The sequence below is a fragment of the Lipophrys pholis genome, assembly GCF_963383615.2.
Source record: "Lipophrys pholis genome assembly, chromosome: 6".
NCBI lineage: Eukaryota > Metazoa > Chordata > Actinopteri > Blenniiformes > Blenniidae > Lipophrys > Lipophrys pholis.
Genome location: NC_137629.1, coordinates 26,853,608 through 26,880,431, shown reverse-complemented (window position 1 = coordinate 26,880,431; position 26,824 = coordinate 26,853,608). Strand labels below are relative to the sequence as shown.

General features: G+C 41.3%; 1 protein-coding gene across 1 annotated transcript; it reads right to left on the bottom strand.

The window, feature by feature from the left end:
- Positions 1 to 3,117: 3,117 nt before the first annotated feature.
- LOC308111230 (neuronal acetylcholine receptor subunit alpha-3-like) lies at positions 3,118 to 20,134 on the bottom strand. Its single transcript, XM_080466054.1, has 7 exons — positions 19,850 to 20,134; positions 9,568 to 9,707; positions 9,435 to 9,479; positions 9,247 to 9,356; positions 8,188 to 8,395; positions 6,600 to 7,649; positions 3,118 to 4,407 (listed from the first exon to the last, which is right to left on the bottom strand). The coding sequence occupies exons 1-7, from the start codon at positions 19,905 to 19,907 to the stop codon at positions 4,282 to 4,284; spliced, it is 1,737 nt and encodes a 578-aa protein (XP_080322180.1). The 5' UTR covers positions 19,908 to 20,134; the 3' UTR covers positions 3,118 to 4,281.
- Positions 20,135 to 26,824: the final 6,690 nt, after the last annotated feature.

Genomic DNA, 26,824 nt, shown 5'->3' with positions numbered 1-26,824 from the left:
ATTGAGTTCTACCTCGTCGCAACATTCACACACACAAGCACAAGAGACTTGGAGCTTTCAGACCCTCACAATGTCTTCAAAGTGTCTCTGAAGTGAGTCAGCAGGATTTATAAAATGGAGAATTTCCTGCTTTCCTGATCCAAATTGATCATTTCTGCAGGTCTGCAGTTGTGGCAAAGCTCCTAAAGTTGTGAGTTTTTCTGCACTTTGGTGTGTTTTAATTGCGGTTTATTGTGTTGCATTAGCGACGCCACACGATGCCTGCTCCCTTGAAGAATTTTAGTCAACCCTTCTTTTCCAAACTAATTTTTTTTGTCTGTTCACGGACTCTGTCACAAACTGACCTTGCATATCTTATCCTCATTCCTGCATGTCATCTCGCCTTTCACCACATGCGACTGCAACTTTGCCCTAAAGGTGTGTGTGTTTGGATGGATGTGTTCACCTCCACCCAGTCAGAGTTCTCGTGCTGCGTCATGACTCTGCGCTTTTGCAGTCAAAGACATCAGTTAACAACGTTTATTAAAGGTGTTTTGTTTTAAAATGTGCATGATTTTCTTTATTTATAAATTCTTATTTATAAAGAGACTGATTAAGTCACAAGCAAAACTCAAACAATAAAAAGTGTACATGAATCCAAATCACACATTGACTTAAAAAAAAGGAAAAAAAGCATACATATACAATCTAAAATTCAAACTGTTTCCGGATTTTTCGAAAACTGAAATGGTGTCATGTTTGTTTGAACTCTCTATTCTGAGACAATGTCTCTTCATCCTTGTATAAATATTAATCATGGAGTAAATTTAGAAGCTTGCTCTTTGCGAACATGTGCGTTTGTTGCGGGCGTTCCTCCTCAAGAAGAGGCCGTGTGTGTGTGTGTGTGTGTGTGTGTGTGTGTGTGTGTGTGTGTGTGTGTGTGTGTGTGTGTGTGTGTGTGTGTGTGTGTGTGTGTGTGTGTGTGTGTGTGTGTTTGTGTGTGTGTGTGTGTGTGTGTGTGTTCAGAAGGCTTCCATTGGAATGAATTATTTATCAGAGAGTCTCCTTTACTTATCCACGGCCGGCTGGCCACAGGCTTGTACCGTTCTGCTCCCAATGACACAAGTCTACCCTAATTCACCATCCACCCTTCTGCAGTATGCCCCCATGTCACCCTACAACCCCACCCTAACTTTTTCCCAGAATGCACCAGTGGTCCTTCGCTGATGTCCACTCAACAAATCGTTGCTCCTCAATAGACAGGCTAACATAACTTCCACTGAAAGGGAAGGAAAGGCAGCTTAAGAGCCTTTTTTTTTATTTTTTTTATCAATCAAACGCCAACTACACCTAAACAAAACTCTGTATTTACTTGAAGAATTTCACCCAAACCTGAAAGAAAGCTCGACTCCGTCTTGTAATCCTACTAACCAGGAGCAGGACGCTAACAGTTTGCATTAACAGTGAAGAATCATGTAAAATATTCATCCATGTGGCTGACTCAATAATGTATTATCCCTCAATTTACCACCCTGAGCTTTGCTGCGCTCCACTCTGCTCCGACTGCCACCAACTACTTGGAGTTCAATCATTCAAGAAAGATCCGCAGCTTTAAAATATCAAATGTGCACCATTACAAATTCAGATTAAAGGAGGAAGCCGCTCCCCAGAAGTACTTCATTTGTGAGTCCGTCTTAAAATATTTTATAATCCAAATATATCACAGAGAAATATCTTTGTTTTTCTCAAAGTCACGTTTACTGTAAAGCAGAATATAAAATGATGCATTATGCCGACAGGCTTGTTTACTATTTCATTCGCTGTTAGAAATGTGAAGGGTAATTCAGTGAGTTGGCGGGGAGCGTGTTAGACCAACTGCATCACATAAATACCCTCCAAATATAGCTGGAGTAGGTGGGACATCTTGGACTGATCTCTTCATTCTGTGGCAGCCAGGCACTGATTTGACCCTGTCAGCCTTCAGACTGAGACTGATGGGATACTGTGTGTCTGTGGTACTTCTCCTTCTGCTGCAGCTGCATCTCCATATTTATAGAAAGACTTCATCCATCCTATAATTCCGCTGCGTTGTGGAATGCTCATTTTCGAAATCACATAAACATGCAGGCCCGCTGTCATTATCGCAGCCTCTGCCTCTATGTCTTGCTCTCACCTCCTCAGGTTACACCTATAATCTTCCCCTTTTCCCCTTCACCACACACACACACACACACACACACACACACACACACACACACACACACACACACACACACACACACACACACACACACACACACACACACACACACACACACACACACACAAGCCTTAACGTGCACCAGCTCACTTGGGATACAGAAGTGGGGATTAAGTGTGCGAAAGAAGCTGATTTGTTGGGCGTTACAGGGTGGACTAACTGAAAGCCAAACTCACACCATTCAGTGATTTGATTGGGGGGGGGGTGCTATTTGTGTTGTGCTGTCGCCACTGCTGATACATTTGGTGACACTCGTGATCTTTGGCTGAGGGAGGGAAAGTGGGATAAGTCACACGAAATAGAACTTCCCCAGAAATGTTGGGCAGTTGCTTTCAAAATGCAGTTTTCCACATATAAAGTTTTAGTCAGGCTGCATTAATATTCAGACAGGTACTTGTCATGACAGGTAACATTTGCAAAGGACTTATTGTTCCAAAAGTTATTTAAATCTGTTGGGATCATTCAAAAGGGATCAAAAGATTCAAAAAGGAAATTTTTCATTAATTATTAGGGCTAATTATTGATGTTCTTTTCTTCCCATTACTCCTCTTACCTTTCACTAGGTCACCATGAACATAGGAAATGTCCTTCATCACTTCCTTTCATTTTACTGTATAAACAGTGAATATGTGCAATTTTGGTCAGTTTTGGAGCTTTTTGACAGATGTATATTGATGAAAATATCATATGTTGGATATGAACCTTCTTTAAATAAAGTATTTTTTTGGTCCTCTTTCAAATATCTTCAGGGTGGAGAAGATAGAAACACAATATATAATTTGTTGCGTTGTGTGTTTTTTTTTCTGCTGCTGCTGCGGATTGAAAGCTTGTATTATCCAACAGTAATTATTTTGACAAAATCACAGAATGACAAAAGAGCAATTCACTTAATCCTTTTTTTTTTATTTAGGAGGAAAACAACATGTAGCACATTTAATTAAGCTGAACGTAATTGTAAATTGCTTTAATCACTGTGCTTCACTTGTAAAGAAACCTCATCTTCAACACTCCCAGAAAGATTGTGCTATCTCCACACTGAGATTGGAACATTGATTATCACAAGAAACAACTTAAGGCAGCTTCTTAAGTTAAAACTGAATTTTGTATTTTTTTTACATGTTTAATCTGCATTGTGCCATTGAAAGTGTGTCTTCACATTGTAAATCTGCTATGGATCTTTGTGTGGTGAATGATAATACTTTAAAGTACACATCATCATTAAGCATGTAAGGACCAGTAAACATCCTTCTCAGAAACCATGCATGACTTATTTATATTTTACAAAAGTATGTACAGGGAAAAATCCAGGAACCAGGTGTGATTATAACAAGAAAACTTAGGATCTTCGCATTTGTCACAAAATATAAAATAACAGCTGATAACTTTGATCATTTATACAGCGGTTCTGTCTTCATTGCACATACTGGCTAACAATGATATAGTGCTAATGTACAGTTGTTTCATATTTTTCAGTGATTCACATTTATACATTAATTAGAATAAGAATGAATAAAATAATTTCCTGGTAATTTGAAACAGTGTTACATGGTCATATGATGGTAATGACTGCATGGTTCTGTAAAACAAAAGAAGAAAGAAGATGTCCAAGAAAAAAAAAGAAGAAAAAGAAACTGTGAGCAGGTTATAGCATAGCACAGGAGAGGAGGAAACTAACAAAGGAGAACAGATGTGCTAAAAACAGCTCACAATGGAACGAAGCAGACTAGAGAACAGATTAGAGAACAGACTAGAGAACATTGCCCATTGATGGTGTGAAACACGAGAGAAAATGAGGAACACAAGGAAATGTCATCTGAGGAAGCGGACAGCTGAGGGAAAGAAGTGAAAGTTGATGATGAAGTCGCCAAAAAAGAGCAAGAGACTAATCGCGGAAAGACAAAGACCAGAAAAGGAGGACAAAGATACTCTGCAATCGGATAATGCCCAAAGTAATTCAAGTGAGGGTACGGGGACTGGCTTGAGGCACACAGAGAGAGACGGAGAGAACGAGTGAAAGAGTGACGACAAAGACAAAGTTTTTCTCATGTAAAAAAGCTGATGAGTGGCTGAAGGAAGAGTCCCACCGTTCCCAGCACACACACCGTCACAAAAACCCACAGGAAGATCCTGTCGATGACCATGGCGACATACTTCCAATCGTCCTCCACCTGTGCAGAGGAAAGGAGAAGCATTAAAGGTTAACATCCAATAAGATGTTCCCATTGTTCGTATGGTAGAACCGTCAATAGAGCGTCTGATCAGACCCAAAGTCAAACCTTGAATCGACCATAAATATTTGTTAAAGTTATGTTTTTCTTTCCTTTTCATTCAAGACTAGAAACCTCTCCAGTGTTTATAACAGATACACAAAACATATTTATGAATGAATGCATGCGCATGCTTATTCAACTTTTAAAAAGTTAACTGCTAAACAGCTTTTGGTCTTTTTTTTGTGTTCTAAGCGTCTTCACATTGTTTTTTAGTGCCTACAGCATTTGCACATCTCTGTATTTAGCACCAATATGGTCAGTCAGGTATAGACAATAAGATCATGGCTGCAGTCACCACAATACTATTGTATGTTTAGGAGAAGCAACACGGCTATTCAGCATGCCTCAAAGAAAGATCCGAGCCTTGCTAAGAAAAGACGGAGCTGAAGCACAAACATATCAGGACCATCCAGAGTGTGAGAGAGGCGTACATAAAGCCCTCCCATCTGTGACAAACAACCAGCTTTACACTCCCTTTATAGCCCCGTATAAATGGCTTCCATGCTTTTTACTAAGCTCGGTAGAATTTCACCTACTATGTGGAGATAAAACACATGCAGTGTGGCTTTGCTGGGTGATTATTTGTGTGCTGTGCATGCTGCAGTGGCAAAACCTGTTCACACCAGTCGAATGGGGGGGGGAAGAAAAAAAGAAAGAAGCCCTGGCCCCTGAAACAGTGGATATTTATTTGTTTTTTTTGTTGAATGATTAAGTTTTAGGACCACATTGTGATTGAGGCGTGAGGACAGGCATCCGGTAGATTTGGAAGAGCCTCTTTGATGGCCAAAAGGTTTTCTCTTGGCCACGGGGGGCTGCTTTCTTTCATTTTGTGTGAATGTCTCTTCTCCCTTGAGGTACAAACAGCCAAGGTGCACATTAGTAAATTTGGCTTCGACCATCTATGAAGGCTTTTTTGTCCAACTAAAAACTTTTATTTGTTCCTTTCTACATTCTTCTGTTTGCTATTGTTTTGATTTTATGTAATTCCCCACATGCATCATCACATATCTATTTGTAACAACGACTGATCTGCTGACTGGCAATCACAAATATATAGTTACAATTGAAAAAAACACAAAACAAAGCTTGCCACAAAAGCAGGAGCTCAATGTTTTGTGTCTCTGAATATTCATGTAATCCTTTTGTGGGCGCACTTCACAGCTGTGCATCATGTATGCCGCCGCGCACAGCCGCATACATGATGCAACTACATTAATTAGAAAAAGAGATGTGATGGGGTAAGACAGCATCAGACACACTGTTATGGTCATTGTGTACTAGAACGATTGAGCACTGCTTTTAAAACTTGTGGAGTGAACCTTCTACAGTTCAATCATTCACATCCTGGTGTAGAATTACACAACCACTGGCTTATTGGTTTAAGAGATTCGGGACGTTGTTCAGGGTGTGACGACTACAAATAAAATCGTCTGGCAGTGATAGGGAATAGAATTCACACTTCTGCTGACATCACTTGTTTCTAACTCCATATTTCACATTATTGTATTTTAAACTTGTAGCGCTAGTTTCTTAAAGTCACTTTTGAAGCACTTTGGATTTTATGCAAAATTCTTTCTGAAGCTACGATGGGCTTTTCTATCTATTCTATCTATCATTCTTCAATTTTTATTCTTTCTTATCTTTGTACAATGTGTGGCTGCTGTGATAAATGCATTTTCCACATCTCATCTCATCTCATCGTATCATAGAAGACATTAAAGCATATAAATCAGGAGCACTTTTCTTCAGATTAATAGTGTTTCAAGCAAACAGTTTCTTTGGTAAATAGTGAGAAACAGCAATTGTTGCAAGTGCACTTTCATTTCATCTAAAAGCAAATAATGCTACCTTAAAACTGTCTCTTTCCAACTCTCCAAGTACGCATGGGAATTTCCTGTGTGATATCAAATCACCATTTTACAGTGTTACTTGACCCTCAGGTCTGCTGGGAAGATGCAACACCGGCACTCCCAAGATGAATGTCAAAAAACAAGTGACTGCACCTTTGAAAAGTACGCAGCAATCATCCTTGAGTTATCTTTTTCAGGAACATACACGTTCACACCGCTACTGCACTCAAGCTTAGGTACCTCTTTAGCTTTGTTGCGTGTCCTCATGTTCTCCGCGATGTACTTCACGCTCTCGATGGCTTGCTTGATTTCTGGTGACACCACAGAAAAGGCGACGACAGCGTTGACCGGCGACGAGGCATTCAGGGGCCTCGGTACCTTGGGTGGCTCCGTCTCCTGGGGCCCCTGGCTCTGAGGTCCTGGAGGCGGCGGTGGAGGTGGAGGTGGCGGTGGTGGTGGCGGCACCATCGGAGGGGGAACAGGAGTCGGTACCTCCTTGCCTCTGTAGGGGCACCTCCTGTTTAAATCCCTGTTCATATCACGGTTCAAGTCACGGTTCAAGTCACGGTTAATGTCGCCATACTCCACGCAGTTCATGGAGCCGCCAGCTGAGGAGCTTCCTCCTCCTCCTGTGCCGCTATCCAGCTGTGGACAGGGTACACCTCCAGTTATCCCTCCCACACTTACACTTCCTGAGCCACTTCCTATACTGTTCTTTCTCTTTTTGTTTGCGGCACTGCTTCCTCCTCCTCCTGTTCCTCCTGTGATGCTGGCAGGCGAGGAGCAGCCCTGGTCGATCGGCCGCCTCATCAGCATCACTCTGGGCAGCACCCCGAGGAACACAGCCCGCACCCACTCGGGCATTGTGTGAGTCATTGGGGTGCGATAGTGGACGTTGAGCACAAAGACAGTGATGACGATGCTGAGCGTGACGAAAATCATGGTGAAGAGGAGGTACTCGCCGATCAGAGGGATGACCAGCGACGTGGAGGGGATGGTCTCGGTGATGACCAGCAGGAACACAGTGAGGGAGAGGAGGACCGAGATGCACAGGGTGACCTTCTCCCCACAGTCAGACGGGAGGTAGAAGACCAGCACGGTGAGGAAGGAAATGAGAAGGCAAGGGATGATGAGGTTGATCGTGTAGAAGAGAGGCAGGCGGCGGATATAGAAGGAGTAGGTGATATCGGGGTAGATCTCTTCACAGCAGTTATACTTGATGTCGTGTTTATAACCCGGTGCGTCGATGATCTCCCACTCCCCGCTTTCCCAGAAGTCCTTCAGGTTCACCTAGTGAAATTAGAAATATATGAGAAGCTATTTTCAAGAAAAGAAATTAAACCAACTTTTCATAGGACAGATTACGGACAAAGATAAAAAAAAAAAAAATACTAGTACATTTTCTCTCCTCGTTAAAGTTGAAATAAAAAATGTAACGATCAAGTGTTAATCAGTCCTGTAAATGTCCTTGAAGACTGGTCCTGGAGTGATCACCTGATTGTCTTTCCCTGTAAGTAATGAAGGATGAAACACTCTGTCTTGATTTTTCAAGTTTATCTGTCGAAAATATGGAACTCGAGGGGCAGTGGTGGCCTTGAGTTTAGAGAAGAGGACCTAGGATCTCAGGTTTACAGGTTCGAATCCCACAGCTGACTGATCAACAGAATTGCAATAAACAGTTCCTGCTTTGATGTAACCGCAACAGAAATATTTTACAAACTTTTCAAGCATGACTTCTAGCACTAATAATCATCATACAGGTAGATTTAAAAAAATTTTGTTTGAATGCCTGGGAATTTCTTATTTTCTGTGACACAGTCCGTCTCACCTTTGAGCCAATGAGTACCAGGTCGATCTTGGCTTTGTCATAAGTCCAGGAACCGAACTTCATGGAGCAGTTCTGGTAGTCGAAGGGGAAATAGGTAATGTCCATGGGACAGGAGGACTTGAAAATAGCTGGAGGGACCCAAGTGATTGTGCCATCAAACTTCAGCAGAGCTTTGGTCTTGTCTTCCACGAGAAAATCCCCGACGGCACTGTGGGAAAGCATTTTGAAGTGATTTAAAGAGTTTTAAACCAAAGGTCAGGCAAACCGCAAATTACATCTCATGGATGAAACTCGTCATCTAAGAGACTAACGTGTTTTATGTTAAAGACAAATGCTGTTCATCTACATGTAGATGTTTGTTTGTGATGCAAAATGTCTACATAATATGACTCTGTGAACATGTTTAGATCTGAAGAGAATAAAATAGATATTTGTCAAAAAACAAAAAGTTAATGTTTATCAGTGAGAAGGCGATAAATGAGTCAGTCACTCATGATAATTTTGGGAAACCTAGACTTGTGAGAATGTGGTTTAAACACTCACAAGGTGTCATGATATTTGACAAGCTAAATGGCAGAAGAAGCATCAACAAAGACAGACGGAAGTCTGTCCATACTCTGCAAAAACAGAGACATTTGTGTGTTTTCTCCAGGTGGCAAAAGAGTGAATATCAATTCACTTTCCAAAATTAAGCACGCCCACTCCTGATTTCTGATCAACCACACAAGTTCATTCTGTCAGCAATGAGAAAAGGAACTAATTTCTCTCTTCTTGCAGAGTATGTTCACACTCAAGGCTTTTTGAGTGTAAAATTCTTTTAAAAGTCAAGGTGAGCTATCAGGTAAGACAAATGGACAAAAGTACAAATATGGACAATACATGGAAAAGCAAAACACAGGAAAACATGAGCAGTTTAAAGACGAGGGAAACCCTAAACCACAATAATAAGCTACTGGACATCCATAGCAATCGAACTGTAAAGATCACAACAAAATCATAAAACTGTTGTGTCTCACAGCATAGCAGAAGATAAAGCAGAATAAATGCATTAAAGCGTACTTGTTGTACAAGACGATGTCAGGTCTCCAAATCTTATTGGATGGAACTCGAATGAACTCTATCCCGTCATACTCAACAGGCACCCATTTCAGCTTGTAGTCATTCCACACCTATAAAACGTACAGATGTGGAGATGATGATCAGACACAATCACCATGAGCAAATAGTACAAAACAGCTTGAACTCACGTGTCGCAGCCACAGGTTGGTTTCCATAATTTGATTCACCTCGTCCTGAAAGATCAAACCGTCCACATCAGTCAGGTCACGAATAAGATTTAATGATGACAATTTGTTTATTGGTTGTTTTACCGACTCTTACCACTTTAACAAGCTGAGATATGGAGACCTCAAACTCCACAGTAACCGGATCGGATACATTCTCGACTGGGCGGATGAACTGGTTGTACCTTCTGAACAACCTTCGGAAGAGTCTGTCCTCAGCTTTGGATGAGAAGCAACCTGATCAATCAGGGGAGGAAGATGAAGAAGAGCATGAGGAATGACAATAACAAACGGTAATAAATATTTACATTGAAGCAAGCACTTGTATATTATATAATCTGTCTTCAGATGCAAGCTTTGTGGAGCCCTCTCGGATCGGAGTTGCTTGTAAATTGAACTTGACTCCAATATTATCTAAAGGTCAGTCACTCGAGAGGGTTTAACATTAATGTCTCCAAAAATAAATATGAGGAGAACTCAGAGATTAACGTTATGATCACATCAGGGATTAAGTTTAACAGCAAGTGAGAAAATAAGAAGCACTGGCACGAAGAATGACGGGCAGAAAGTGTCACGTTGAATTCTCATTCCTCCGAATATTTACCATTTCTTCACTGCTCAGACTGTCTGTTTATATTCTGAGGAGACACTCGGCGACACACACACCCACATACTCACATATATTTTTTACTTTAAGATCACGAAACAAAATGTATTCATATCCATTATACTTCAGACATGACACCGAATATTCTGATCGAGGAAAGTTAAACCTGTCAAGAATTCATTCAGTGTGTGTGTGTGTGTGTGTGTGTGGCAGAGGGTCACACTGTGGACCACTGCCACTAGTACCTCTGGTGCCTGTGGTGGCACAGGTCCACGCCTGTCCAAGCAGAAAATGCTTCCTCACTTGGGACAGCACACACTCACGCCACCGGCACATAGAAATACAGTTTGAGTCGCTCCAGCGAGCTTCATACCTTAAATCTCACTCCTAAAACGCAGACAATCTCTATTTTTATCTCTTCCTTTCACCCCAGTGTTCCTACTCTTCATTCTCTCTTCTGACTTTCTCTTATTAGAGAGATTCATTTTGAACCACTTGACTAATTTTGTTCACGTGAAAAAACACCACAAAAAGCCGCAGCTGGAGTCTTCCGTCCCAGCTTTCAAATCAAGAAGTGACGCACACATTATAGGACACGGTACAGATCCATTAAACCTGCACTTAGGGAGCAGAGTGAACCATTGCAGAGATGGAGGTGAAAGTGTTTGGCCAAAAGGGCAAAAAGGGCACAGCCCATATACACAGAAATAGCCGTGTTCACTGGAAAGGTTTATTTCCTTGGCAACAACTAAATAAAATATGGTTCTTTAATGGGACACTCTATCTCTGAATCAGTAAAAGAAAAAAACAACAACAAAAGAAGAAGAAAGAGTGAAGAAACCTGGTTCAAAACCTCACAGATAATCTTTTTTTTACCCTTCATTACTTTCTTTATTTGTTGAAAGTGAGCAATTAAAGAAATGAAATATTTTGTTGAAGGAGTTTCGGGTGACATTTATCCCAACAAACCTGTCCTGGTGCAATTGTAATTTAATTCTTAGTATTTTGTGTCTCGCAAATGGCGTGAAAAGATCATCCCAGTTTGAGTTAAGACGATTGACTCATCCTGATGATGTTGCTCATGTTATTGAAAATCTCATCTATACAACAATCAAACTCACTTATATTTTCATGCAGGTTTGCACAATTGCAAGTGCTTCACAACAAAAGTTATTCAGTTTTAACAAAATAAAACAAAACAAGGGCACAGAAACACAAAAATCAAGACAAAAATGGAACTAATTGCAATTGAAAGAGAATATGATATGTGAAATATAAAGCCTTTTAAAAGAAAACTAAACATGATAACATAAAATGACAAAAAAAAAACAATCGCACCAGCATATACACTACAAGCATGTGGGTGTAAAAGCTGCCAGTGCTTTAAAAAAACAATAAAATGTCATTATGATCCATTTATTGAAACATGCACACACATTTACAGCAATGACAAAGGAGCTGCTGTACAAGCTGTGGATTGGATGTTACATTGAGATTGGAGATCATCCCGCTCCACCACCGTTTTATAAACCCCAACTCAAAAAATGACCTAAATTCATAACAATAACAAAGTCTTTTGAAATAAATAATAGTGAGAAACCAACTTAATATATTATATTTCTTCTCCCTGTGGGATCACTGCATCTGAGACTCTCAGTTACTCCCCTGATGTTCTCCACATCTTCTGCAACGCTATCGGACCTTCTCCACTTCAGTCTCTCCTCCGGCGACTAACTCTAACTCTCTGCCCAGTGTCGTCACTGTAGTCCATCAAGACGCCTGAAGCACCTCATTCTCATTTTCCTGCATCTCATCAAAATGTTGTTTCACTCCGGAGGTCCCTTCCATTTCTCGCCCTGTCTCTCTTCTCGGTCCGTCCACACAAATCCAAATGTCTCTCATGCTGGTACTGAAAGGGAAACCGTCTCCGTCACACACAACATGGCTGATTCTGTCAACATCCTGTGTTACTACCTTCACGAGAACCTTTCTTTTCCTGATGGATGGATGGATGGATGGATGGATGGATGGATGGATGGATGGATGGATGGATGGATGGATGGATGGATGGATGGATGGATGATAAGTCCTAATAGACTACTGAATGCTTTCATCTCGGGTAAAAAATAAAAAGAGATGAGTGATGGCATAAAGCACTCCTTCAAAATAAGTTATATGCTGAAACAAACATTTCATATTCACTGTCCATACAGTAAAAGTCATAAAGCCGCTCCTCAGCTTATTGCCATGGGGAACACATTTAATTGAGTACCTGCCAGACATTGCAGCTCACGGCTGGTCTGAAGTCTCATTTTGGGAGACGACTTCATTTGTCCATGTTTATAAAAGCTATTCTACCTGCCCTGGCAAGGGAAAAAAGAAAAAGAAAAAGAAAACCACTCGCTGTTATGACTGAATAGTAGATTTTTGGACGATGTGTAATAAATGGAACCGGCCTAAACATGTCAGTGCCTGATAAGAATAAGGCAGACACACTTTGTAAGTCTTTTAATTATTTCACAATGATATTATTTTAATCTCAGAGGCGACTAACACCGCTCATGGGGAGACTCGGCTTACTGAGCAAAAATTTCAATTACTAAAAAAACAACACTTATGTAATCACAACATCTGGTGCACCTAAAAACAATGTCTACATAAGACTCCACAACATTTAGTGCCACATGGACAACACCGCATAAAGAGATGCTTTACAATGGTTGAATCAGATCCAAAGCAAGATGGAGGACATACAGCTGTGTGCATCAGAGAATCAAGGAGTCATAATCATAATCCATAAGATGAACAAAAATTAAACTCTATTATATTCCTCCATTATGTTTAGTCCCTTGATTATTCTCAGCTGCTTTGTTTTCAATTGAACTCAACATCCCGATCAGGATGATCACTCTGATTAAGTTAAAAAAAGAAAAAATGTTTAAATAACAATGAAGAAAAGAAGCAGCCAATCGTATTTTACTTCAGTGGATTTGACACAAAGAAAAGCGCTGCTCTCGCTCAATAAAAGAACTGAAACATATCAGTGAGTAAGAAGTTGAAACTCTCAGAAAGTTTTCTGAGGTCATTTGCAGAGGCGAGTTGAGCCCGAGAGCTTAATGAAAAAGGCCTTCCTCGGGAGACGCTCGGGTAATTTCAGCTCTTGGTACCTGCCTTAAAACCTGGCCACCGCTCCCTGAATTGCTTCTCTGTCAGAAACTTGCTTAAGCCTCTAATTGGGCGAGGGAAAACCAGGGCAATTATAATCAGGCAATTAATTGAACCTTTTGTTCCTCATGACAAAAAAAAAAGCTCTTTTTTTTTTTTTCTTCGTCTGCCAACAGCGAAATGGAAAAGTGCTGCCAGCTAAATCCTTCTGTTTGGTCTTTCAGAAGATCTTAAGTAAACTGAATTTAAAGGAAGTTAATTATAACCTTTGCACTTTCACCTCATGGCTGATTATACTCCTAGCTGCCCGACACCTTCCCTGGTGTTTAACGTGGGGATTTAATTTGTAAACGTGTGCCTGTGAACAGGCAGGGTGTAATAAAACATTAAATGGTTCACTCTTCCATGAGTGAATACGTCTCTTTTACAAAGGCCAGGATCACAATAACAACTTTTGTATTTTTCGGTGTTGAAATAATTTTTATATTATTTGTTAGATTTTTATTTTTTTTCATTTCTTAACCTTTAATCATTGTATTTTCACTTTTTACTATACAGTCATTCTATCAACTCGCCCTAACAGTGCATTTTTCATGGCACCACTTTGGAGATGCTGCAGGGCGTCATGCCAGTGTTTCCCTGGTTTAATGTTCTCGTCTAAACTAAGCATGTTAAGATGTTGAGACGCAACATGCATAAACAACGTTGGTGATGCAGCTTGACGCAATAAGGCCCAATTGAGTAGCCATCATCACCGCGTATGCGTCTACAAAACTAATAAGTTGGTAACCACAGTCTTTGTCTCTGATCATGAGAATCACGAGAAATCGGCTTGGCGGACGTTTTTTAATTTTACCAGACAAGCGCTCTCCGTCCTTCTCCCCTCTTTGCTACGTATGTCGGATCCAAGTGACGAAGTCTTGTACCGACGAAGCCAAGTCAAGCGGTCATGCATTTCACCCTTAAAAAGCCACGTTGATTTGGAATTATCAAGCAAAAACTGTGAGCCTGCTTTTGTCGCTTGTGGCTACAGGACCTGAAAGCTGCAGAGAAAGCCTGTGGCCTGTGGGAGACTCTTTGATCAGGCATGTGCTTAACAGGATGAGCCTGGGAGCCAATGGTGGACACTCTGGAAGAACTAATTACCCTCCAAAAATACACACACACACACACTCACACACACACTGACAGTGAGTGAGAGTGCATCGAGATAGGATGGGGGAAAGTGACAGCAAGAACAAGCACAGAAAAGCTAGATAGCGTGTCTGTGCTCTCCAGGGTTTTGGATGGCCTGAGTGTGACATGCGGAGTGACGCACAAGAGGAACCACAGTGATTACTGAATTTGCTGTGACTATCCCTTTAAGCAGACGGCGCTTTAGCCTATGAGTGTGCTTATTTATGAGGGTTCACCGTGCATATATGCCGCTATGTGTCTCAGCCTTTGTACGCACATGTTCCTATTTATGTACAGTGTGTCCGTTCACCTTTGATTTGACTCACTCTGAACAGCAGATGATTTCGTTTCTTTTTTTTTTTCATTGATGCATGAAATTCAATAGCTCCTTGCCTCCATGCTTTCATCAGTGTAGATGTGGGAGTTTAGAAGCTTTATTCCATGCATACGTTATGAGACATTTTAAATAAACAGTTTTTACATATAAAATGTTAAAAATAGACCGAACAGTTCATTTTCGTGAACCAGTCTGATTCAAAGCGTTAAATCTCAACAGCAAAAGAAATGGAGCCTTATTCCTTCTTAACAGATCTACGATATTGCTTATGCATTTTCTGTCACAGCAACAACATCTGGGACACGTCAGCATGTCCTGGGTATAAAATTACCACACTGATGATGTTGATTTTCTCTGAATGCTGATAACATAAAACAAGCTTTCCGACGATGTTCTGGTTATTAGGGACATCTCTCTAATCCCGATCATAAAAATTCTCAAAATACAGTGAAATTATTTCCCATAAATCTGAAAAAAGACTGTGCAACTTCTGTGCCTATGAAACTTTGGAATAGTCAAGCATATTTTTGACACATCATCAGTGAAGTCTGCAAGTTAGTGTGAAAACTTCTTGTGAAAGTTAAAAAAAAAAAAGAGAGAGAAACTAGCAGACACCCAAAACAGCATCATGACTACTGAAAAAAACTATTCAGAGTTCAAAATAAAAACCATTAAACGGTTTACAAAAATGCTTATTTTGTGTCTGATAACCATGAAAATGTAAAGTTGTAAAGCACATATCTCTGTTCAAGGCTCCAGCTGCAATGAACAACTGCAAAAACTTGCCAACGAAAGAGATGAATCACACAAAAGATCAATTTCATATCATACATGCCGAGTAAATCCCGCCATGCCCCACATTGTTGTGACCTGCATCGTGTTCTGTCATCATCACAGACATAAACTGCTTGTAATTCAAGTCAGGAGACAACAGTAAATGATTTTAAGGAAACAACTTCAGGAAAAAGGAAAAGTCTTTCCTCCATCTGAGGACAACCTCATCTCCTCATCTCCCTCCAGCTTTCTATTTCTCACCTTCCAGCCCTCCATCCTGAAGTGTGACTCAGTTCATAGCCAGCACGGAAGACCAGGATGTCCCCAAGGAATCAGGCAGCAGGGCTGTCTGGAGGAGGATGTGTGTGTGTGTGTGTGTGGCTGGATGGTTTAAGCCAATCCATAGGGGGTGGAAGAAGGGCTGGTACTTTCACAGCATGTGTGCGAGGGAACGAGCCAGAGTTTGGTTGCAATAATCACATGACAATCGCGTTAAGAGGATCCTCAAGCCACCACACAGTTCTTAAGCCACACACACACACACACACACACACACACACACACACACACACACACACACACACACACACACACACACACACACACACACACACACACACACACACACACACACACACAACCACACACACACACACACACACACACAACCACACGCACACACACACACACATTGCCTGTCAGACTTTAATGCAACTATATTGCTTCTGGGAGGGAAACCAGAGCTGCTCTGTAGTTCCAAGCGAAGCTCAGATCAACATTTAAGTCGAGCAAGGAAGCAAATATGCTTGATGACGCTGCAGCGCATCAGGCGGCTCGACACATGGAAGCAACATAGGATTAACATAAACCACGTGTTTTGCAGTCAAAGTAGGTAAAAATGTTTATTCTTGGCAAAGCACTTTTATCAACGCAAGCCATTCACATTTTAATGTATTTTTCAATTAGCGGCCTTCGTTTGCTCTACTCCTCTTCGCACCCAGCAACACGCCACTGCGGCGTATTTAATCGCACACTTAAAGAGAGATAACGGGTCAAGCCTGCCACATCCGCAACATCAGATCAGTATAACGCAGGCATGGCTGGACGGACATCTTGCTCAGCTAGTTTTGCTGAAGCAACTGCTTCCAGTTTCATTCATCCTTATCACTCAGTCTCTAACAAGGAGCCAGTCCAGCCTTAAAATATGCTGCTGTGCACTGAACTTCATTCAACAGAATGTGACTTCATTTCGAATTTCATGACTCCAACTAACAACCACATCCTGCACAAAAAATAAAAAAATAAATTCCCACCTCGAAGCTACTCCAACCAGATTCTATTTTTGACCAAAATACTCTATGAAATCCTGTGAAATGCAGGATCAGCAGCTCCTCTTTTATGGGGACAAATCGCTCGATCCTGGATGGTTGGAAACAATACCTTCTGCAGGCCCACTAATCAGACCTCCATAGGGTGTGTGTGTGTGTGTGTGTGTGTGTGTGTGTGTGTGTGTGTGTGTGTGTGTGTGTGTGTGTGTGTGTGTGTGTGTGTGTGTGTGTGTGTGTGTGTGTGTGTGTGTGTGTGTGTGTGTGTGTGTGTGTGTGTGTGTGTGTGTGTGTGTGTGTGTGTGTGTTTTCATGCACTTATCAGCATACACAGCCCCGGTTCAAAATTACATAAAAGCCCACACAGTCAGCGAGGGATTGGCGAAAGGCGGAGAGAAGAGATGGAGGACAGAGTGGGGGGGGGGAAAGGTGAGGGCAAAATCCTCTCATTTTCTCTCTCCTCCTTTTTTTTTTTTTTTTTTGCTCCAATAGCTGCGTTAACCGCCTCTAACTAGCGAGCGCACAGAGTGGATTTTCTCTCTCTTGAGCAGAATCTGCTCTGCTGTGAGAGCATTGACACTGTCATCCTTTCAAGGCACTGTGTTCTTTAGAAATGCACTCGGTTCAAGGGCAAAGCAGCAAAGCAGCTGGGCGTAGCAAATCTCTCCAGCTGAAGGGAATGACAGAGAGACGCATAGAAAGAGAGAATTAAAGGACTTCATCCCACATTCTACATCGCACAAAAATACTTCCACTCCTCCAAGTATTCAGATTACAGGATGTGTGGAAGCATTGTCTTTCTCATGTTAGAAAGTGAGAGGTGGTGGTGGTGTAGGGGGGAATCTAAGACCACCTGTGTGCTATAAATTGCACGTTATTACAATTTGTGACTAAACCAGGAACTCAAGAAAATGTTTTAATAATGTGTATTTGATAGGATAAAAAGGAAAAATAACATGTGTTTTTGCTCAACCAATCAAGGAGGAGATTGCTTATGATGACTTACAGTAACTATATTTAATAGAGATCCTATAAGATTTCTGATATTTACATTAGATTAAGATACATGTTTATATATATATTCAAACATCTAACTAATAGCCTGCTAAGTGAAAGTTTGCAAGTGAAATAGTCAAAGCTATTCTTAAATTAAAACTAGAACAATATACTAAACATATATTAGCCATGTCAGCTATGGACTCTTCATTAAAATTTACTTTTATAACCAGCCACCTATAATCTATTCTAATATGAAGTAGACATGTTTCCTCTTGTTTGTTTGGACTACAAGGGGGAAGTACAACTTTCTTATGTTGGTAAAATGGCTTGGAATTGTTTGTGTGATCAACATCAAGGCTTGGTATCAGTTTTACAGTTTGTCATTCATAAAATCCAGCTTCTTTACTGCTTCGTCCAATTTAGGATCGGCTGAATCCCCCAGTCATTACTGTTCAGTGTTTTTAAAGTGGAGTACAGAAACTTTGTCATCCTAAACATCCACATATAAAAGATGCAGAAGCACACCTCACACTAAGTGGCAGGCGCTAAGATATAGAAATAGCACCAAATATTCAGAACAAGGACACTGCCAAAAAATATATTGCCACTTTAAAGTGGATTATTAAATCTCCCACATATACTGCGAACTCCCATAGGAGATGCTCTGAAGAAAGTTCTGTCTGTGTTTGTGGGAGTGAAGGAGTTCAAATTCAGGGAACCAAGTTTCATGGGAACGTGGCACAAAGTTTACTTTAAAACATTTATCTGCTCTTTGTTTTGCTGCAGGTCTCCAGGGAGCCATTTAAGGACCCCCTCTTCACAATCTGCTGCTTTTGAAGCTCAGGAGAGGCTGGAAACGTCACCGAAGCACAGACAGTGGAAAATAAAGACGTATATGAGGGTGTGACGTTACACATCAGAGAAATAACCGAGAAGTCACAGAGACCACCTGCCAGTTTGATCAAGCTCAGTGCAAGTACAGAGAAAACCTCAAGGGGAATGACTTTTCTTTATAACTTCCCCATTCTGCACAGATTACCCACAGATAGCAAACACGGCTTTAATTACACTGGCAAGCATCTGTTTGTTGTTATGCCCTAAAGCAAGACACCCTGTACCTGCAGCTCTGAGGCTATAATGTGATCCACTGAAGCTAACCCTGACCTCTGGCCCCTTGTGGAAGCAGCGCCTACACATCTGGAGGATCCCGTGCAGACAGAATAGACAGTTGTGGCATAGGAATGTATGTCATTCGTATGTTGGCTCATTTTCTTCACGGATGGTTGCCCCGCAGTGGAGCCAGGGCCCAAAGCATCAGCTATAATGCCACATGTCACAAACCACATCATCATTTCCTGGCAAAAACTAACCACAGAGTGCATACTAAAATATCATGTCTGAATTATTGAATCCCAGCTGGACTCCTTCCCCCATCCTCAGTGATTTAAGTTTGGAGAACACACAGGGTGGTACATTTCACCACACAGGTGGGGTGGGGTTTGTTATTGGCTCAGGACTACTCACAGTTTAGAATGCTAATAACAGGTTCAAAACAGTGCATAACTTAGTATTTTCACATTGATAGTGAGGCTGGGCTCTTGCTGTGCTGCTGCAGCAGGAGGTGCGCTCCTCAACACTCACCGCAACATTTTACCAAATGTCATCCCTTCTATATGTCATCATAGATTATGCATCAGCGTGGAAACGCAACTCGGTTCAAGTTTTGCTCTCTTCAGGGGTAATCCTGTGGGGTTTTTTTTGGAGGGGGGGGGTTCTATTTTTATTTAGTTTTTCCTATTGAACATGAACAAGCTGCTTGTTTTCACTCAGAAGCGCGCAAAGGAGTGGACGTGAGGTTAAGTGGTGAGATCTAAGATGCTCATATCTGAAGTGACCAGCAATTCAAATAAAAGGTTCTGACAGTACACCTAAATTAACGAGTACTGTGGTACTTTTTTCTTCAGTTTAATGTGGTGCACAGAGCGACGCGTCTTACCTTGCGCTGCGAGGAGCGCCAGCAGGAGGACGCCTGTTAATTTCCCGGTGAAACTCATCGATTCATCGGCGCACGGCGACGCTCTTTTTTTTTTTTTTTTTTTTTTAGCGGGTTAAATGTGACGCTGAACAATGAAATCGCCGTCTGTAAAAGCGTTCAAGATTAGTCGAACAACATTTTCCCTTCGCGCTCACCGGGGTGGAGAGGTTGGAGTCGCGGCGCGCTCTGACGACCGACATGGACAACTTCTGCGCGTCCCGCCTCTCCCTCACCCCCCCGCCTCTCTCTCTCTCTCTCTCTCTCTCTCTCTCTCTCTCTCTCTCTCTCTCTCTCTCTCTCTCTCTCTCACACACACACACCCAAGAGCCAAACCAAGCGACCTGACTCACAGTGAGTCACAGGTGAGGGATTTTGGAATAATGAAATTTTTCTTAAGTATTGCTCAAGGACTATTCAGGCTCTGACAGTCCCACTGCAAAAAAACAAAAACAAAAAAAAAACAATCCACATCAGGGAAAGTCATACATTGCCCTGTATGTTTTCTTGTAAAAAAAGAATCTATCCATGTGCATTTTCTGAAAAGTCTTCCCCTGTTATCCCCATAAGCTGGATGGTGCAGTGGTTTGTACTCCTTCCTCACAGCACCACCATTGCTGGTTCAAGTCTGTGCATGGTGGTGTTTTGTGTGGTCCAAAAAGCCACATGCCTCTGCGAATTTACAGTAAAATTCTAATGGAGTGTGAATGTTAGTGTGTGGTTGTGTTTCCCCCCCGTGATTCATTAGTCTGCTTGGGATTGGACACAGAGCGAGGGAGCCTATCAATCTATCTCTGTGACACACACGGATTTTTCAAGCACTCGGCTGTAAATGACCTATTTAGTCACTTAATTGATTTTGTACGCATAACAATGCTCAGGCAGCTTAAAGCATTAGCAGCTCCATAATAGAGAGACTGGTCTGCCCAATTCCAACTCAACTAGAAAGCCATTAATGGTCCAACAGCGTTTCATGGAATTACACAGAAATTAGTGTGCAGCATGAAAATCCAGGTGGATTAATTGTAAATGGTAGTGGATTCTTATTTTCCCCCCCCCGTATAATTCACATGGAGAAACACTGAGATCACACCAGTATGAATCTGCAGTTTCTGATCAGCACACTTTTGTGGTTTCACTGGGAAATCTCACAACTGCAACTCTTTGGACTTTTGCTCACTGCAAATAGCATACATCTCTAATTCGCCTTGGCTGTTTAAATTTCTCAAACTCATTTTTCGTTAAGTGGCCCGTGTGCTATTTTGTGAAGCAACCAATAACCGGATGGAAGAAAAAAAAAAAAAAAAGCTTTTAGTTTATTTGTCTTTTAATATTTTATGACACGGCCTTCATACGTGCAGGCGTGTCTGGAAAGCATGCATATGCTCGAGTCATGCTTTGGGATTCAAAAGCATTAAAGGTTTTTGTATCAGGTCCATTTATCCACCTATATGTCGGCTGTTACTGAAGAGGGGTTGTTTATACATTTGTGCTGAAATACAAGCCACGTGCACATTGCTTTAGCATTTACTGAGAGCGTTAGAGACAACTACAGCTTTTAAACCTTCGATTTCTCCTTCCCCTCAGGCCTTCGTGTTAGGTAACCTTATATTCAAGGAAATCATTTCTTACAATGAATAATTGTCTGGTTTTCTTTCACACATCAGTTCAATACGAGAGTGAAACAATTAGTTTTCCAGAAATGTGTCCACAGTTAAAATGCATCTCAGAAGCTGACATTTAAGGAACTAAGAGGCTGAAACTTCTCAAACTTCTGTTTTACTGTAAACGACTGCAGGTGAGTAACTCCAGAGAAATGACTGATGGACAGAAAGAAGGGACACAGTGAAGGCAAACAAAGAGAAAAGGAAGTATTTTGACTCCTGAAGTTATTGCATGAGTGAATTCAAGTTTGCGAGGGCAGTGAAGTCCAGACATTTGCATTCAGCCAAAAGGAACAGGGCACGTGAAGTTACAGTGTGAGTGGGACAGGACTGTCCTGGCTCATACAACATCACACACGTTGTCCTTCTCCTCGGCTGAATGTGTCTCCTTCTTGTTATTAGCCTGCCACCGTCCTGCATCCCCATAGCCAGGACTCTGTTTATTTTTTGGCTTTCTGTGTTCACATTATGCTCTGCTTTGACTCGTCAAACAGACATATCTAGGAATGTTATGGATTTATGAAAACAACCTGGAATAATGCATTTGTGTCACTTTTTTTTTTTTTTTTGCAATGACAAGTCAAATAGATTACTGTTAAAAAGAGTAACTCTTGGCAGGACGACACAAGACAGTTAGTTAGTTCTGTTAGTAAGAGGGACACGAGAGAAGAAAGCACAAGTGTCTTTAATCCGCTCATGCCTAATTAAGTGTGTTGTTAGTTCTTCTTTCTCCCGTCGACTGGTCACTGTCTCATTTCATTACATCTCATTTGCACTGACGGGTGTCCACATATAAACAACCTGAAGTGTTTTGTTACAGCGAGTGTGATCCTCGACCTCTATTATAGATCAAGTTGTGTCTGTGGTGACACGTCAACCTCTTGGATTACAGGTGACTGCTTTTAACCCTAAGATCATCTAACCAGTTACCCGCCCAGCAATCTTCTGCTCTGTTTCATCCGGGCAAGGTCAGAGGAGCAAAGGAGTCCAGAAAGCTGATGGGTGAAGAAGGCAGGGTACACGCCATGTGGTCACTTACACTCATGTCTACAGACACCAATTATCCTCAAAACGCATGTTGTCAGACTGTGGGAGAAACAAAATGTGGTAAAAGCCGAATCACCCGCAAAGAGAACATGCAAACTTCACAAGGAAAGGCCTGTAAGCCTTTAAGTCAAACCAGGAATAGTTTCACTGTGAGGTGATGGTAATAACCACAGTTTTTAGTATGATTATATTAGCAATTAATACTCTTTAAGTCAAAACAAAGTTTAGATATAATTGAAATAATGAAGGTTTACATATCTTTGTTTCCTCTCTAAATAGATTCTTTCTGGCTGTATGATTTCTGTTCATTGCGACTTCAGCACAGTTTAGAGCAACTCAACTAAAGTAAGGCTTTAAAATAAAATACATTAGGAAATACCTGTACAGCATTCAGATTCACCACCAGAATTTTAATTCTTAACTAATCCTGGTCACTTTTGGTCTCCTCAGAACTTCAGTATATCAATTTTCCCTCCAGGAAAACATGAAAAATTTCACAGCTGTTACAAGTCATTGATGCTCCTGAAGAAGGTCTGATGGCAACTAAACATGAAACATTAATAATGAACTGTGATACGGAGTGAGAATAAAGTGTGAACCCTTTCATACACATGATTAGAAAGACTATTTTCAGCACTCACACTGAAATGAAAATCTTCTTCATCACCAACACAAAGAATCACCATGATATTGAATTTTAATCACAGAGATGCGGAAAAGATGTAATCTCCAAGTGTTTCCGTCTTCTCTCTTCACCACTAAACCTGATTTAAAATGTTTACGCTCCCTCCCATAATCCCCATCTTCCTCATGCTTTGTCAAATCCCACCATCGCCACCCTCTCTCAGCAACTCCTCTTTAAAAGCTCTCAGCGTCCCCGTCCCCGTCCCTCCCACTGCTCGTCGACACTCCGTGACCTCTCGCAGCCCTCCAGCCTTTCCTCCACATAGTTTCCTCCTTATTTCCTATTCATCCAATGTCCAGTGTGTAAAGTCTGCTTGGTCATACTGTGGCCAGTTTCAGCCACCAGCAACTAATTAACGTCTCTTCACTGCTCTAATCATAGTTATCTGATTAAAGCTTTTTGCTGCTAATTAAACTGCCAGTGTGTCATGTTTTTTTGTTTTTTTTTCCCCATCTATGAACGGTCTCTCCCTCACTCTCCTGCACTCCGTCACACAGAAATGGAGAACAACAGCATTGTGTCAAAATCTCCTTATAATTTCTTTCCTTGTATATTAAAAATGTCTCTGTCCCACCTCTTGGTTGACCAACACCGGTGCACACAGCTGCAGCTCCAGGGGTCAAACAAGACCACACAAAGATTACTCATCATCAGGTCCTCTTGTGTTTGTCCTGAGAAATTAAAAATTAAAAATCAGGACATTTATTTGTGCCACTTCTTTGTCATCACAAATTATGTGCTCATCATAGCTTCAAGTGTTTATTAATCAGTATGAAATGTGCGAGGAACATTTCATTAATGGTCTTTGCAGCCCCCTTCTGTGACCTGAGGGCAAGTGTCTCCTTTTTTTTTATATTATTATGACTCATCAAGAGTCTGGTGCACAAACAACTGCATTACTATAACAGATGTATCTTTATTTTTCCCAACCTTGATATCTGTATCTGATTTTAGGAGTAATACATTAAGATCTGACCATAGTCACTCTGTTGAGGTCAACACTAAAATCTGTAGTATCTCTTTTGGCCACTGGTGTGCAGCAGCAGGCTCTCTGATCTGTCAGAAGGTAACAGACTTGAGATAAAACTCCAGCAGGATCATTACAGTAAGAACCCCCCCCCAAGCTTGGTTTAAAACTCTTGTAAAGTGTTGGGAAGGCCCGGTCTGTCCCTCAGCCCGGTGGCTCGGCAGCCCAGAGGAGAAGATCAATGCCCGCCCGACTCAAACTGCACAGCAGCTACACATTCTGTAATGCAGTAATGTACTTCATAAATATCGACCACGGAGCTGAAATAGCAGGTATAAATCCTGAAGGAATGTCCTGTGGAAGATAATGGGGGAGATGGAGGGAAACAGTGGACTACAGGAAACAGATCAAAGTGCTGACACTCACCAGCTTGCATCGAGGTACCAGCGTGTGATGAGAGCAGCAGAAACCAAACAGAATACAATAGAATAGAATTTAGCCTCTTTTTTTTTATTCCTTCATCTGTCAAAACAGTCAGTATGCAAATTAAGACATGCAAGGGAAAATGATCTTTTTCTGTTTTTGTTTTTGTTTCCCAACAAACCAGACCTCCTGCTTGCGCTTCATGAGGTCAAAGAATTTCATTTGAAAAAGTAACAGTTGCTTTTATGTATGAATTTGCTTGAAAACCATGGGCACACTACACATGTATGAAGTCTTATAAAGAAGAATAAATGCTTATTGATATCCGACTACAACATGAAATGGTCCTTAATGTCGACTCCTCTGCTGGTCCCTCAGGCTGCAAAGCCTTGTGTTTCTCATTTATGGGTAACCTTTATCATCTCTGTCATCCTCCATCATGTCTCTCCTTCTCTTTTTCCCTCCCACCGTGCTTGTTTGTCCCTTCTCCTCTTTCTCTCCCTCCTGCCATACAGTTCTTCGGCCGCGTGGAGACAATAACACCAAAACTTTCTCCACCCCCCCCCCCCCCTTTTTTTTTTTAAATCAATGCTTCACTTTTAAAAAATTGGCCTCTTTGCAGTTCTACCATCTTCAGAGGACACACACACACGCACGCACGCACACACGCACGCACGCACGCACGCACGCACGCACGCACGCACACACGCACACACACACACAGCATTGTGGTATCTAAGACTTTGAGTTGTGTACTGATTCTAAACTGTGAATCCAGAGAGACAGGTTGGTTTAATCTGTGTGCTGCTGAAATCTGCTACACGTTAGCCACAACAGAATATTTCCCAACAGTGCAATCAAAAATCCTCAATGTTTACAGGCTTTTGTTTGTTTTGTTTTGTTTTTTTTAAATGAAAGTCAATTTTCTGTGTTTTGGGGAAATTTTTCGCACAACAATCACAACCTGGTTAAACATATGGTGTATTCCTAAACTGCCGCATCTCCTCTCACAAACACGGCATTAAAACATAGAGACACAAACATTTCACTTCTCAGTTTGTCTTCTCATTTGTGAGCCTTAAAACATGGGCTCGAGTAATGTTACAAAAACTCTTGAATCATAATTGTCATTTTAATTTCTAAGTTTGCTTTTTATTTTTACGGCCCTGTTCTGCAGAAGGGAAATATCACTGACAGCCCAACATCCAATCAACTCCTAATGACCTCGGTGTCAGGCCTCGCATTGCCAAGCACTCTGTATAAAAACAGGATGTGATGTGAGTTATGCCTGCAATTTCTGAACAAGTCCATTCATGAGAAATAATTTGTTTTCACTCATGGGAGGCTTTTCTCTGCTGAGACCAGCACAGATGTGAACAGCAGCCGTGACCTCAAAACATGGGCAAGTTGGACTTTTGACATTTGGGCACCAAAACAGAACAACACAACGACACAAGAAAACAGAAAAAAATAAATAAGGCATCAGACACCAGAAAAAAACAGCTGTGGGCTACAGATGATGTGAATATCAGGAAAAAAAAAAAAAGACATCCTCAGAAAAAATATGAAATTTGTCCCCCTCTCTGCAGCCCTTCGGAACATCAACAACATCAACACCTCATCCCTCAAACCCCCCATTGCCACTCTCCTAATGGAAATTGATGCAGATGTCAAGAATCTAATTTACGTCCCACAGGAGGGGAGGATGGGGTTGCAAGTATGAGCTATAATTGCTGATCCCAGTCTAATTCAACGGCTGTCACTACATGTGTAGGATTATGTCACTGTGTGTCATCTTACATATGTGTGTCTCTTCTATGTTTGTATAATTTTAGACTATTGTTGAGCTGGTTTTCACGGAGAGCTGCGTGAAGGTTAAGCTTTAGATCTGGGTCAGGGAGTTTAACTATAACAGTGTGTAACACTGTGGAGAGAATGGTAGGATCATTGTACCATGAATCATTACATTTCAGAAAGTGTTCCGAGGTAAATTTGAGGGGCAGACTAGTAGTAGATAAATTTACATGAAATCTACAAACATTAGATTTTCAGTGGGACATTGCCATACCTCAGCAAGCAGAAGTTATGTCACTATCAGGGTAAGACTTTAAAGAGGTCATATTATGCAAAATCCACTTTCTAATGGTTTTCCA

What these genes read in the sequence shown, in the direction of transcription:
- LOC308111230 (XM_080466054.1), bottom strand. Translation starts at nt 19,907, where the DNA reads ATGAGTTTCACCGGGAAATTAACAGGCGTCCTCCTGCTGGCGCTCCTC. An exon ending in GGCGCTCCTCGCAGCGCAAG is followed by an intron (nt 9,708 to 19,849) that starts GTAAGACGCGTC and finishes CTGATTGATCAG; the next exon opens with GTTGCTTCTCATCCAAAGCT. An exon ending in CCAACCTGTGGCTGCGACAC is followed by an intron (nt 9,357 to 9,434) that starts GTGAGTTCAAGC and finishes TACGTTTTATAG; the next exon opens with GTGTGGAATGACTACAAGCT.